Source organism: Amphiura filiformis, chromosome 3 (genome assembly GCF_039555335.1).
Source record: "Amphiura filiformis chromosome 3, Afil_fr2py, whole genome shotgun sequence".
NCBI lineage: Eukaryota > Metazoa > Echinodermata > Ophiuroidea > Amphilepidida > Amphiuridae > Amphiura > Amphiura filiformis.
Window position 1 is genome coordinate 6,366,146 of NC_092630.1, and position 16,099 is coordinate 6,382,244.

Sequence of the window (16,099 nt, forward strand, 5' to 3'; positions counted from 1 at the left end):
GAGGGGTATTAGGCTCATAACCAGTACCGACGGTAAAATGTTTCCATATATCCCTGATATAAACCATGTAGTATTTGTTTTATTACACCAAACGTTGACTATGCTGATGCGATTGCCCTGTAGTATCGCACAGGACAATAGACTTGGTCGTTTGCCATTGATCAATAAAGTGCCATGATTTGCTTCAGAATATTTATGTGGTGTAATTATTATTATACTGCAAATTTCTATTCATCCACTGCCACAGCTTTTATGGCAAATACTTCAAGTTTTATGTGTAAAATTATTTATTTCCATAGTCGTAACAGCAAGCCGATATTATGGAGCTGGACGACGCCTTTCGATATATTGGTAAATGTGGTCGTTATCAAATGTTCCTTTACTTTTTAATGAGCTTCTACTGCTGCTGGCTCAGTGGTTTCCAATTAACAGGGATGATCTTCGTGGGATATGCTCCCAAAACATATTACTGTACTCCTCCAAGTGGCTTTCTATCTAACGAGACAACTCCCGTGACAGAAACTAATGATGGAACAACTGAAATTGATAAATGTCATATGTATGACGTGACAGATGATGGTATCGTGACGACCAACTTGACAGATTGTGTTTATGGCTGGGATTATGTGAGTCAGAGCGGAGAAGCTAGCTTGGTTACTGATGTAAGTTATATTTTGGTCAAAGAAATATCATGTTTATTATTTTGAATTTTACACAATTACCGAAAAGGTTTAAAAGCATTATTTTTTCCTTTACTTGATGATTGATTATTACCACTGAAATGCAGGTAACAACCCCGAGGTAATAAGAAACTGGATAAGCAAAAATTAGCCTCATAAAAGGTTATCTCCAGTATGAATTATTCTGTCAAATTGAGTGAAAACTCATACGAATGGTGTTTTGTGATATGAAGTCGCTTCGAATCTTTACAAATAACTATATTGGCAAATTTTCACAGAATATATATTCTGCTTTTGAAAGTATAACATAATTATTATGTAAGGACAACTTGTTGTGTTTAAGAATATTGTTCACGATTATAACAAACATAAGTGGCTCACTAGACCAACATTAATTCTTAATATTTTGTGACGTGAATTTTGTGTTTTGTCATAACTAAATAACTACATAAAATTTATAGACTTTGAAAGTGCATATTTATGACTCGATTCTTATTATCCTAGCACACACCTGGTTCACTTTTTATTAAATGTTAATCAGAAAATTACAAAAGAAAATGTTTGAATTTATTTAGGATAAATTTTCACTTTAAATTTGATCTATTTAAATGAATTGCAATTTTGTATCTAGCTGTAGCTCGATTGAAGTTCACAGCGTTACTGTCACCAAGTTCAATGATATTATGTTTTACAAAATCAAATTAATAAGAATGCAAAAACGCATGCAAATTTTGCGAATTGCATAAAAGACACTCAGCACTCTGTCCCCAACGCCTGTTGCGCACCCGCTCGTCCCCAACTTGAATAGTATAGAAATAAACACGGATATTAACAAGCACGAATTTTTAATTCTCACTGCACGGATTTTTATTCTCATTGCACGGACGTGGGCACGTTAAAATAGCCCTTGTAAAGTTGTGTCAATGCAAGACACTTTGAATTAAAAAGAAGTGTCAACACGTCTATTTGCGAGACGCTGTAAGTTAACCCGGCTGTGTACTCTAGACATTGTTTCTTTCGCGAAATTGAGCTTTTTTGAAATGTATTTACTTTGTTATGTTTTTATCAATACAAGGAAAGAAAATCCAGATTTGTTAACTCCAACTGCTCTATTTTATGGATTTTATTTCACTATTTCACTCGTTTCCGCAATTTAAAAGGAAAGACAATCTTTGTTGTACCATCGGGGTATACGCGCGCAACAACGCATCGCGTTTTGTAGACGCGCAATTTGTTAACGCACATATACACTACGCAACGCTTATCTGCAAGCGCGGCGCATCTTATGGAAGCACCACGGAAGCACTCATTTCATAAAAACCTAGCGGTCAAATGGCTCCGTTTTAGCTGATAAAATGTGATTTTTTTTTTCAAGTTCTTTCCCCCGATTTAAACATCAAGATATGAATAGATTTCACCCAAACTTCTCAAGGGGCTGTTGATTTACCCGATGTTCACGTAATGTAAGGTAGAAAAACGAGAACTGTCACATTCTCCTGTGAGCTTCGATCAAAGTGCAACTTGTGACCACTTTAAACTTCAACGGCCTTTATTTCAATGTTCATTTTCTCGGTAAAATGACGATTTAGGTACACGATAACTCAATAAATACAGCATCTATATAGGTAAGCAATTATGCTCATCATAAAAAGCATGAGCGACTTAAGAAACGGGTTTCTCATTTTTTTTTTTGATCTATTTCCGATTTTAGGCATCATTTTGTGCAAATAGGCGTTTGTGAATTTTAAAAAGTTCATATTGATGCCTTATATGGTCAATATCTCAAAAAATAAGGCCAATATCAAAAAACTAAAAAAACCCGTTTTTGGAATGGTGTCTCAAGATTAAGAAAAAAACAAAACAAACATTTTTGGAAAGAGTGTTTTTTTGTTATGATGTACCGAACAAAAATTACACCAAATCTGTATTTATATTAAGATTCATTGATGTATTGCCTTTATAAAAATGTATACTATTATATGTCTTGCGTGAATAATTACAAAGTTATGGCACTTTTACTACATGCATGTCTGAGAGTACACAGCTGCCTTAATAAACATACGGTATTTCTTGTTTTCTTTAGTTCGATCTTTACTGCGATACAGACATATATGCCAAAGCAGCACAGTCTGTTTTTATGGCCGGTGTTCTTGTCGGCTCGTGGCTATCCGGTCAGCTTTCCGATTACTTTGGAAGGAAGATCGTCTTACATGTATCACTTGTATTAGAAGCCCTATGTGGAATGGCAATGGCGCTTTCTTGGAATTATTATCTGGTAGTATTCTTCTGGTTTCTAGTAGGCCTATTTAGTGAGGTGAGGTTAGAAAATATATTAATATTAACTCTCGAACAGTTATGTTATGAAACTTATTATATTCAATTCTCTTGGTTGATAGGATGAAAAAAATCTTCAACATGTTTCTTATTAAATAAATATTCAAAACAAAACACGAATAACATACCACAGATGCTGCTTATATCAAACATATAAAGGCTTACAACGGAGAATGAACATATAAAAAGGCCTATTTAGTACGGAGAACGAAAAACATAATATTTTAATATGCAATAACAGTCAGTGGACATGTTGATATTTGGGAAACAATTATGAATGTTATGATGTTATATACCCATAAATACACCACATAAACTATTTATTTCATATTTTTAGGGATTGCTTAACAGCTCCTACGTACTTCTAACTGAAATCTTTCCACCAGAGGTCCGTACCATGTCTACTCCTCTCGTTGGTGTAATATGGGGTGTGGCAGTCACTACCTTCACACCAGTGGCTTACCTCTTGCCAAACTGGAGACATTATGAGCTATTTGTTTCGTTAATCTGCCTCATAGCTATCCCAATGTGGTGGTAAGGAATACCGTAAACGGAGCAGGAGGAGACGAAGATGATGATGATGAAAATGCTAAAGAAGCTAGATTATAATGCTGACGATGATGGTGGTGGTGATGATGATGATGAAAGAGAATAGAAAGGTGGAGTAGAAAATAAAATGAGGAGTTTGAGGAGAAGAACGAAGTTGAAAAAAGAAAATAATATCAAATATACCATTATCAATAATTGTCACGTCGTGTAAAATGAAATTCAATAATAAAAGTCTTAAACTTTCTCTCACTTTTTAGGATTACACCGGAGTCTCCCAGATGGCTTATTTCTCAGGGTCGCATCGAAGAGGCTGAAGAAATCTTACAAAAAATGGCCAAAATTAACAACGTCAAAGCACCAAAGTCTTTTCTTTTGGAAAATGAAGATGTTCCCATGACAAAGACAAATTGTGTTACTGATACAAGTCCCACAAATCACGGATATAAACCAATCAATAAAGAAAATGACGGTGAAATGGACAAATCGATTAATGCATCAGTTAATGTTGACCTTCGACATAGCTCACTTCTTGACATTATCAAAGAACCAATTTTGTTCCGGAACCTTGTTGTTATGGGCTATTGTTGGTAAGATTGGTCTTCTTTGTGTTCTTCATTAATAAATATTAAGATTTGTGCCCAATAAAAAAAGAACTTAAAATTAAACCATTTATATGGTATAATAAAGTTCAATTTATCCCATTTTCTCTCACTTAAGTCCCATAATAAGTCTTTAATAGATGTCAATATTCGTTCAGAAATAAGGGAAGTTTCTGCAAAATAAATGTGGTAAACAAGTAAATTTCCTCAAATTAAACCACTATCGACTATCAAAGTAAAAAGGTATAACCCAGCATGTTTCAGCTTATTTCTGGACACACAGCAGCCGAGAACAAGATTCATCAACTCAAATTTCTTGTCCATATACTGCGTCTTGAAAACGGGGAGCCTGTGCGAGAATATGTCGTTTATATTCCACCACATGGGAAGATGAAACCGGGACGGCCGCGCACACTGTACTTACAGTATGTCCAGCACAGACTGACGACACATTAATCATTGCCGGAACTAAGGCGCGAAGGGGGCAACAACTTCAATGCAAAGAAAGTGTGCAGAGCGCGAGTTAAAATTTTGATCATATGTGTAAAGAAGGTAAAATTTTGAGTCGTATAACTAATAGTGCGTACATTTTGATCGTAAGTTAAAAGAATTTTGCACATTTTCGGGTCACCAGCATTTTGGGTCACCAGCCCTTAAATATTGGGTCACCAGTCCTTAATAATTCTTAACACCCCCCCAATGTTGGTGTCAAAAATTATAACCCCCCTATTTCTATGACCCCCAGTATATTCATGACCCACCCCCTTCTGCAGAAAATGACAGTCCCCTTAGTTCTCATCAGTCATGTATGTGTGTTATACAGGGTGGGTCTGTGTGGGGATCACCAGGTGTGTCTAGTTTGAAATATACCTGTAACAGTTTCCACAAAATGTATTTTTAAGTATACCATTTAATCGAAAGCACCTGTTTCTATTTATACCAATTGTATTTCCATTATTTTCTTTAACAGGTTTGCAACTGCCATTGCTTACACTTGTTTAAGTCTCAATAGCGCCACACTCTCAGGCAATATGTACCTAAACGTCTTTTTGTCGTGTGTGGCAGAGTTCCCTGCATCGCTGATGATTCTACTTCAGAAGTGGTAAGATTATTTAGTGTTAACATACAGGATGTCACAGAAAGAAATGTATCGTCAAAAACTTGAATTTGTTGGTACCTTAATGCCCGAACCGAGCAAATGTAATTAGATGATGTGGTTGAGGAGTAAAACAGCCATCACTTAACTTGAATTTTGAAAATTGCCCGCTCCGTTCTTGAAAATATAAGAAATGTAATGTTACGTAAATACCTAATTTTTTATTTATCTCAATTCCATTATACAGATTCAAATATCAGTGACTGATCTAGATCTGGTACAAATCAATGTACTTTGATATTTGAATCTATGGAATGGATTGAAAATTGCGCATTTTTGTAAAACTTTCATATTTCAAGAACGGAGCGGTCAATTGTCAAAATTCAAAAGGTATGCGATAGCAGTTTTATTCCTCAATACGTCAATGTTCTACTTCTGTTTCCGACGATGCACTCTCATGGATACACTGTACGGGATCGATCGTTTGAAATAATAAATTTGCATAACGCGTTTTCCAAAAATAAGTTATTTTATGGACATCAGAGCGCAGAATACATTATTGCATTATTAATGGATACATCAATGCAAACCAATCACGTTGGAAAACACATGAAGTTATGTAGTCGTCATTAGGGTTGGTCTCAGAGTTATATTTCTAATGGGTTAGGTGGCATAAGCTGCCTATCACATTCCTTTAAATATACTTCGCCAATAAATATACTGCGCCAAGTATCCTTAGGATTATTTTTTTATTTATTAGATGCACTATCTAATAATAATGTATTATGACACCCATTTAATGCAATGTGACTTCAAGAAGCAAAGTTACAAGTATTTGATTAGACGAAGGTCCAGTGTTAAATGTGACAAACTGGCCTATTCAAAAAGCCACGGACAAGACATCTTGTTTGAGAGTGGTGCAATGCTCATTTATGGGCGCCTTTAATTTTAAACAAAAGGGAAAAAAGAAAACTCAAACAAAGGAAGTAACAAATGAAACGAAAGTTAAAACTGAAATAAAAAATGTTTTAAATAAAGCATCATTGAAGAAACTTGTTAATGTGTGCACCTCATGCAAAACATTCATCAAGTTGTTTAATTATCATTATTGCCTACAATAAATTACATAGGGTTGGTCGCCGCCCTGCTGTTGGAGTTGCATTTCTCATGGGTGGCATCTGCTGTATAGTTACTGCCTGTCTTCCGAAAACAAATGGTATGTGTCTGAGAATGTTGTATTTTTTGTTCCGTGTAAGTAGACAGATTGCGATATTCCAATGGACCTTGCGACATATTACTAGTCTCGGTTCTAAGCTAACTAATGCTCCTCCATCACGATGGAGCACAAGGCGATTTGGACTGCTGAGACCAAGAGGATGATTTAAGCACTTCCCAGCAAGTCTTGCGGTTAGCACAGCTGTGTGAGTGAACATGACACCACTGCCCGCCCACTGCATACACACGTGCATGGTTAAATTTGAATTTGGACAGATATATTTACAATAAAAACACCTTCAAAAAGTTGGTCGATTTCACATTTTATGTTATCTACAGAAGGTGTGAATTATCCTTCATGCATACATATTTACATCACTTTAGATCTGAAATCGACCAAGTAATAATGACACACGGGCAATTCTAAAACAACATCTTTTGCACAGAGTTCAATGGGATTTGAAAAGTAAAGTGGCAGTTGAAACTCTAGTGATAACACTTTTACAGTGCATGATGGGGCTTCCTTAAATCATCCTCTGGCTGAGACCATCATCTGACCTGGTCACAATAGGGCATACTTAAAATTTAGTGGTCATCTGGTGTTATGTCTACTGCAATACAGCATACGTTCATGAAAGTTTATCTTGTGACCTCGTTCAGTTAAAACAAGAGGGTGATTTTGAATAGATGGAAGGGATTACGATCACGGCGTTTGGGAATCGTAACCTCTCCACTGTTAATATAGATCTTGGCAGTGTTGCCAACATATTGTCTGTATTGCATACGATATTGGCTGCAATTGGCTGTTACCGCAATAAATGACGTCGTCCACCATCCTCTGCGAGAAGTCTAGCTTCGAATTTGCTCATCGATACCTTCGCATCTGCACTTCTACACCCTTTTTCCAGTTAAGATAAAATGATCAACTACCACCATATTAGTCTTTATTCTATTATACTGATCTCATTGCTGTCTTTGTTTTGTTTTTGTTTTGTTTTTTGACAGGAAAGAGTATATCCACAGCAATTATAGTTGTTTCTACATTCGGCAAATTCTGGATTGCGTATTCGTTTTGCATCGTATATTTCTATACACCAGAAATCATGCCTACGCCAGTCCGGTATTTGATCACTTTACTGTTTTTAAAATTACAATATCACGTCTGGGTCGACTCAGTACTAAGTTGTGCAGTCCAAATGCCCCCCCTGTTTTTGCCCGTTTGCCCGTATTCCCCCCAAAGACCCCATATATTTTAATTTTTCCCCAAAGGGGCCATTCTTCCTCCAAATATCCCAAATGATTCGTGCTTTCCCCAAAGCAAACATTTCCCCCGAATTACTCCAAACTTTGCTCCCAATACCTTTTTTGTGCAAAAAGTCCTACTGTAACAGCATCTTCCACGCAGACCCAAGTTTTAAAATCTGCCCCGAAAGAACACATTTTAAGGATCTTCCCATGCATGAAAGGCCCCTGTTTTTATATAGAATCTGCTCCAAATTACCCTATTTTCTATTATCTTGCTTCGAAGGACCCCAATATTTTAGAATCTGCCCACGATAACGATAACACCCATTTATAGCATATCAACCGCTTTCCACACACTTTTGTTCCGAAGGTCCCCTACAGGCTGAGTTAAAAAGAAGTAAATTCATGTTTAAGGGGCTGTAACTAGAGATCTGTAAGGAATCTCCTAAAGATAAAAATATCATTGGAAAGAGCAAATTCTACACGTCTAAATAAAAAAAGGATTGTTGCAATTACTCACAGCAAACTCAAGTTATACTCATATGAATACAACCACCCATTTTTGTGGCTACACACAGTTTCACTTCCCAAGTACTTATTATATTGATTGGTAAGGCGCGATATTCAAATGCAAATAAAGTTACGCGGCCAAATGACAACATGGCACCACAATTTACCCCACGGAAGCGCACGTTTGTGTCGACGAAGTATCATGAAACTAAGAGTCCCACTGAACTTCAGCGTGTTTCCCACAGCTAATCGGATTCCATGTAAGGGAGCAGTATAAGAATATGAACAAGCTCAATGTACATGGGATACTAAGAAGCAGTGAACATTGCTAGAGTTAGACATAAATTACAGCATTCCCCAATCAAGCTTCTCGCTCTTAAAGACTTGCATTGGTATCCCTACAAACTACAGTATCGTCAAGACTTTGTTGAATATAAATTAAAAGCAAAAGCTGTCATTTCAATAATAAATCCTGTTAGCACTTTGCTGATTCGTCGAAATTGAAATAGATGAGAATCAATCAGCCGTGTGCAGCTACAAAAATGAGTGGTTGTATTCAAATGAGTATAACTTTAGTTTGCTGTGAGCAATTGAAACAATTCTTTTTTTATTTAGACGTGTAGAGTTTGTTCTTTCCAATAATAATTTTCATTTATAGCAGATTTGTTACAGATCCCTAGTTACAGCCCCTCAAACATGAGTTTACTTCTTTTTTGACACAGCCTGTAATGTTTCTTTACGATTCGTGCTAAAAGCAGGAAAGAACTTCAATTTGTCTTTTTAATGTAATAGCTTAGGAAGTCTATATGCAAATCGTATGCAAATTAGATTACATATATTGTTCTAAGTATGCTTAATTTCCAATAAAACTGATTTTCCTAAACATGTTACGTACCTTTTGTTTTGGAGTTTGCTTCACGTTAGTCAAAATGAAGGTTTTGTATTACAATGGTTATTTTTCATGGCATGTTTCATTTTTATAAAACTTAACTGGATTATTGAACACATTTTACAGTACACTGGGTTTAGGAGTCTGCTCGATGTTTGCCAGAATTGGAGGTATTGTGGCGCCGTATATTATTTACATGGTATGTTGAATTCCATTGTGTTGAGTGATTTTGCTTCTTACAAAGAATTTATCTTAAATTCGGACATAATATTATGACAACTTGGCGTATTTTGCGCAATTTTAATCAATTGTTGGTAAGGTGTTTCCCCGAGGTTATTTCAGATGTTTTTAAATGTGTCTCTCTTAATTAATAATTTATGATAATTACTAAATACTGAAAATGTATGTCGTTGCAGAAAATGGTCATATTTACCCGGTTTTTTTGTTTGTTGTTTTTGTTTCAGAATAATGTAACAGAATATTTGCCGTTTAACCTCCTAGGGGTGTGTGCTATATTTGCTGCTTTTGTGAGTCAAATCTTACCAGAGACCAAAAATATACCCCTACCTGAAACATTTAAGGACGGAATAGAACTTGCCCGTGATTCTTTGTGTAATAGGCGCTCTGGACGACCGTCTGGATACAAAGAAGCAGAGTATAATCAGAATGAACAAACAAACGATGTTTGATCATATAAGAATGATTTACAACCAAACTACCAAAAAAAAAACCGCCGTTTGTAATATATATATGTGTCCTGTTCCGTCGAAATGAGCGTACAGTCGCAAGTTGGAAGTTTCGTGACCTTCCAATTGTTGAATTTCTGTTCATTGTTTGAAGACACCTGTATAATAAATGGTATGTCCTCTGTGAATTTTGACATAATATGCTGTACTCTGTATTCAATTTTGTCCGCATTCCACTTCCAATACTGGTGTCTCCAAGCAAAGAACATCAACTCAACAATTGGTTCGTCTCCAAACTTTCAACTTTCATGGGAACAGATCACATAATTATACACAAATGTACAAACAGCGTTCCATACAGAACTGTAGACTAAGTAATGTCACGTGGTAATAAATATTTGAGGTTCGTTATTTTGTCTTTTGGAGTACATTATCTTAATACTTTTATTCCACGGCAGGACTTCTCACAGTACACCATTGTTTACCGTCAATGGCGACCGGCTGGTTTCTTTTCAACAGGAATTAGTTTTTAACCTTGGTATAAGATTCATATGAAATGTGAGAATATATGCAATATTTTAAAATACAGAATGCATGAGTTCTTTCGAAACAAAGATAATGCTTCCATGTGTGATTAAAAGAATATCGTCTGGGCCAAGGAAGATGGTCAGATTTCATCAAATGCTATTTCTGTCTTGGTGGAATTTTATACCTCAATTAACACTCACTACCTGCCTGTGAAGTACATGCCAGTATTCCAGTCCCCTTGGATAAACGTGTTATGGTGGTTATTTATTGGGTTAAAAGGTTTTTATATCATTTAAATCGTTGGTTATTTGCTTCCGTAGTTTTTGTAATCGGCTAATGACTATTATGAAAAATGCTACAACATTTCAAAAATGTTGTCAAAATATCATTTTGTAACGTTTATATTAATGGGCAATATTTTTGAAAAAATATTTGGTCAACACTTAGGTAACATTATGTTAGAACTGTTTGAATGTTATTAAAACGTTTACCCTTATATTACCCGACATTAAACGATTTGCTTGTAAATACATTTGGTTTGCGGGGGTTAAACGTTTCAAAATCCAAACAAATCGTATTTTAGCCCTAATATTTCAAGGTAAATAAAAAGAATAGTGGACTTTCTAACCGATACTGTAGGTTCTGGATTAGGGTTAGGTTTCTTAAAATGGTTGGTGTGTGGGTCTTTTTCTTTTCAGATATATTGACCATGAACTTATAAACTTATTGGGTCAATGAACCATGACATAATCCTGCCCGTCGGATACGTGTGCAGAGTACAATACCTGCGTATGTAAATCACAGTGTGTTTCAAAAAGAGTACAGTGTTAACCCCTAATTGTCCCAATCCATCCTGGGGTTGTTTGATAGTCACGATCTAAGTGCCGACAGGATTTGTGTTTCGTAATATTCACCTGGAGAAAGCGATCTGATTGTACCAGCGCCTGGGAATATGTTATGCATATAATATTTGTGCTATTTAAATGTTGTTGATTGATAAATAAGGACACACATAGACTTTTTTTATGAAAAATGATAGTATATCTTTGGACCACATATCCATAATATAAAGTATTTTACAAATAATTTACAATACTTTACATTTACAGAAATGGGTATACAATATTGCCCAAATACAATATTATTATTATTATTACAGAATGAATGTATTACACATGGTGCAAAAGATTTCTATCGCCTTTTTGACCTGCAAAGTGGACTATTAAAGACGTTGTGATATCCCATAAGCAATGCGCCTTACTGCGGGACCTTCACCAAGGCGAATGTATCAATTTATACATTATGGATGGCGGATACCTTCTAAAGACGCCTTAGATAATATACTTAACCTTACACGTCCAAGATGCAATCTTAGACGTCTAAGAATTTCGCGATAGACTTAAATCAACGAACCACGGGGCCAGAAATCCCAAACAGCCAATCATCTTAGGTCTATTCAATTATTGACCAATGAAATCTTACACGCCTACTAGTAAGATTTTACACCATTTACCATGACTAGTGATGAACGGTATCGCAAATTCGATCAAAACGTACGGCGGACACTGTTTAGACAGATGCCACTTGTAAATGTTTGCCAAAAAAATTGCTTGTCCCCTTTTCGACCTGCCAAAATTACTTGAACCCACCCCTTTTTTGGGGGGATAATTGCAAAAGAAATGTCCCCACTGCAATTTTACCCTCTACAAGGCATTCATATTATTATTGCACAACCTCTTACTAGTACTAGCAAGGAGAAGTATAGGAGAAGTGATAACATGTCAGTATAACTTCCGACTGTAGCAAAAACAATTTATGTAAGCCTACCCCTCTATACATGTAGATGCTCTCACTACTGGTGCCTGTTGTTGTTGACCCGGCATGGATGCGGTCGTGGCATTTGGTCAGTGTGTTCTAAGACCTGATACAAAATGAGGCGGCGATTTGCCATAATTCTGCCGGATTATAATAGTGATATTATAAAAAGTATGATTTTCTGGGTGATTTTCTTGGTAACTATAACTAAACTGAACTGATTATCCATTCCCGCTGTACTTTATGATCAGTGTGCATGGTATCTGTTGTACGAGCTGCTATTGGTCTTCAAGCTGTTTTTGCGAGCTTTTGGTGATACCGTCCATCACTACAATTATCAATCTTAGACGTGTAAGAAATCTTAGGGGTTGGTCAATAATTGAATACGATTTTAAAGATGATTAGCTGTTTGGAATTTCTGGACCTGTGATTCCTTTAAATCTGCCGCGAAATTCCTAGACGTCCAAGATGGCATCTTAGACGTCTAAGATTGCATCTTGGACGTGTAAGGTTAGGCGTATTATGTTAGGCGTCTTTAGAAGGTATCCGCCATCTATAATATATCGAACATTCCGGCTGGGTCAGAGACTCACCGTAAGGCCCGTGGCGTATGAGACATCGCAAACCGCTAATATCTTACATAATAATACGTACACGAAATGGGAGGAATCAGACCAATATTCTGTATCGTTTCGCCGGCCTTTCGAATGATTTGTTTTCATTTGTGATTCGTTCGAAGATATGGCCCGGGAAATAAATATTGCCAGCATTGGCCTGACCCATTATATATACACGTAGTTGAACTTATATTTCTGCAATACATGTATTGTGAATACCGTTCAAAATAGGTGACATCACACAAGAAAATAAGACTAATGTCGATAATCTTAAGGTCCATTATTGGGACAAATGGGACAATAGATACTGTAATGCAAATGCAATGCGACCTCACCAGAGTGCAATATTGTGTCATATGTCAAATAATTCAGAGAACGCTTCAACAACAACATCAGTGGACTTCTGATGAAACCACAATATCAAGGATTTTGTGTTTTTTGTGTTGGAAGTGCACAATCTGAACACCTTCCTCATTTACTCATGTTAAGTCACCTATTTTAAAATAACAATAACATCAAAACTAACATAAAAATTATTAAAATGCGAGATAGTTTACACATGTTTGTGAATGTGAAATCGTGGTTACATATACTTTCTTAACCTACGGGAGATGTTATGTTTATCAAAATACTGGTGCAAAATAGTTCTGATTAGCCTGTATTTATATTATTTATATGTATATAAATACATATATTTATTAATATTAAATTTCAAATGAAAGTAAAACAAATCTTCAATTTTCCTTTTGCGTATTTATTCAAAATGTCGTTACCTGAATTTGACTTCGAGAATTGATTCTGTGAAAGTTAGGGCTACATTATAATGGTATTTATTCTAAATGGTTTCAATTCAGATCTTCGAATCATTGTGAATTTGAGAGAAATGGCCCGTATTAGCCTTTTCGAGATATGGCGGACATAGGATGGCGCTGCACGAAGTGGGTAAAGTCTTTTGAATTTGCCGGCTTTTACCCAGATTAAAGGCTGCCCTCCTTCTGTGTACGCCATAGTTCGAATAAGGCTAATTTGATTTATTTTTCGATTCCTGCATCTACCAAATCTAGATTATTATTTGTATGTAGAACTTTATTTACATTTTATTATTCTTATCGATTATTTGTTGATCTATTTATCTATTTTATCAATTAATTCATCTACTTTACAATTATAAACAGTGCGCTTAGGTGGTTAATATTAATTGATTAAAAAAATCGTACGTGACGTACGTGACCCATGGGTGCCATCATAACAACATCATGCAACTAATTCAGTTGACTGATCAATATACACAAAATGAATTGAACTTGTCAGACATGGTCATCAAAACTCTAACAATAAAAAGTCAACATTGTGCTGAGAAATCGGTCATGCTTGTCGCCTCTCCATTCAAATGTACAGGAAGATAACCTGCTGTACCGAATGTCATTTTCCATACTTCCTGTCCAGACGCTGTAATGTCAGCGCCCATGTTTATAACGTGACGTTTATTTTAATAGGGTATTTTTAATCCATTTAACTAACTGACAAACGACTTCACTGCGTCATTATGATTTGTATTTCAGTTATATACGTATATTGATAACATGACAAATATTATTTTATTTAGCTATACATGTTGACCAGCTTTCTTATAATTATACATATATGTGAAGGATGCTTTGTATTTAACTTTACTAGGTTTCTAAGGTTGGCGGTTTTATATAATTAATAATAATAAATAATAAATAATAATAAATAATAATAGAAATAAAAATAGAAATAATAATAATAATAATAATAATAATAATAATAATAATAATAATAATAATAATAATAATAATATATATCCGTTTATTTTCTTATTCTCGCTTATTCTCAATCTCGCTCTCCTCCGCTCGCCCTCACTTCTGTTTTCTCACTTTTAATCCTCACTCGTACTCCACTCTATTTTGTATAATATTCCCTCTTTTGCTCTTTCAATTTGATAAATTAATTTCTTTGAATCTTGCAACATACACAGAAGATGACTTCAAAACCCAACCACTCGTTAACTACCGGCATCCTGGCAGAACCGGTGGTTTTAATCAAGTTCTGTTGTTCCGAACACATAGAAACCGGGTCAAAGCGCCGGTTCTGTCTAGCCTTGGTCCAGGGCTTAAAGTCACAAAAATCACGCGGTTTGAATGTCAAAAAGACTTAGTTAAGTCCATATGACAGTCGGTTGAATTTTGAAGCTATTCCTAACACAATAACAGATTGGTTACTTCAATCTTACGCCGTTTTATTTTTCTATTTCCTCCTCTCTCGCACGCACCCCACACCCCACCGCACACACAAACACCCACCTTTTATCTTTCAACTCTCATTCTATTTCTTCATGTCGTTTTACTTGATACTCCTTTCCGTTATTCTTTTTCCCTTCGTTCTCGTAATTTAGATGTGTGTTTTTTTCCCTCTTTAACATTTTCCCTTTCTCTCTCACATACCCTCTAACAGCTCTTCACGTCATCTCTCCTTTCATGGTCTCTATATCTCTCTCATATCAACCGTTCAAGCACATGTGTCACTCCTTACGTTTCATAATGAATGCAACAATGCTAAATATCCTAAATTTGGTCAGATTGTTATTTGGCAAAACCCGTTTCATACCTCAACAAAACGATCAAATTGCTAACTTAAAGAAATATATATTTTCTTAAATATATATGTCTGACTTTATCGCATTATCTTACTAGTATTTGGATTACCATCGCTCGGGAAATGGGATGTTTTTGTAAAGCAAAATTAATATTCAAGTCATCTGCGATTTCACTACCATTAACCAATACGCTAGAAAGTTAATTTATGCCAGAGTTACATTCAGTAATCGGTTACTTGTTACTGGCGACTTAAGTATAAACCGCGTTAACCATACGCAGCAGTATACATGGTATACTGAAAAAAAAAAGAAATAAAAAGATTGTTTTTATACAATTTATCCATAATTATTGACCAATACATTATTATTTATTACATTACAGCCTTTGTCAGACCAAAACTTTGTATTATACTTTTTAAGTGCATTACATAAGCGTTGAAATACAAACAATGCACTTTTTTATTTGAAGAAGAGAGATTGAACATGATTCTAAGGCATTTTGTATGAGTAAATACTTGTTTTAAGTACAAAGGTAACACCAAAATGAAAATTAGGGAGTACACTCGGTAATTGTATTGTTTGATGCAGTGAGACCCTGTGTTTTATTTCGCCCCTGGACATACATAGACTTGAGACATTGACCAGGATGCATGAAATGTAAGAGGTCCAGTCCACGACGAAAACACATTCGGCAGATAACCGTCAATATAAAATTTAGT

At 35.5% G+C, this 16,099-nt stretch overlaps 1 protein-coding gene across 1 annotated transcript; it reads left to right on the forward strand.

Annotated features, from left to right (window-relative positions):
* The first annotated feature begins 434 nt into the window (after positions 1-434).
* On the forward strand, positions 435-9,806 carry LOC140147036 (solute carrier family 22 member 21-like). Its single transcript, XM_072168809.1, has 7 exons — positions 435-662; positions 2,764-2,994; positions 3,352-3,548; positions 3,821-4,150; positions 5,133-5,264; positions 9,244-9,316; positions 9,582-9,806. The coding sequence occupies exons 1-7, from the start codon at positions 435-437 to the stop codon at positions 9,804-9,806; spliced, it is 1,416 nt and encodes a 471-aa protein (XP_072024910.1).
* Positions 9,807-16,099: the final 6,293 nt, after the last annotated feature.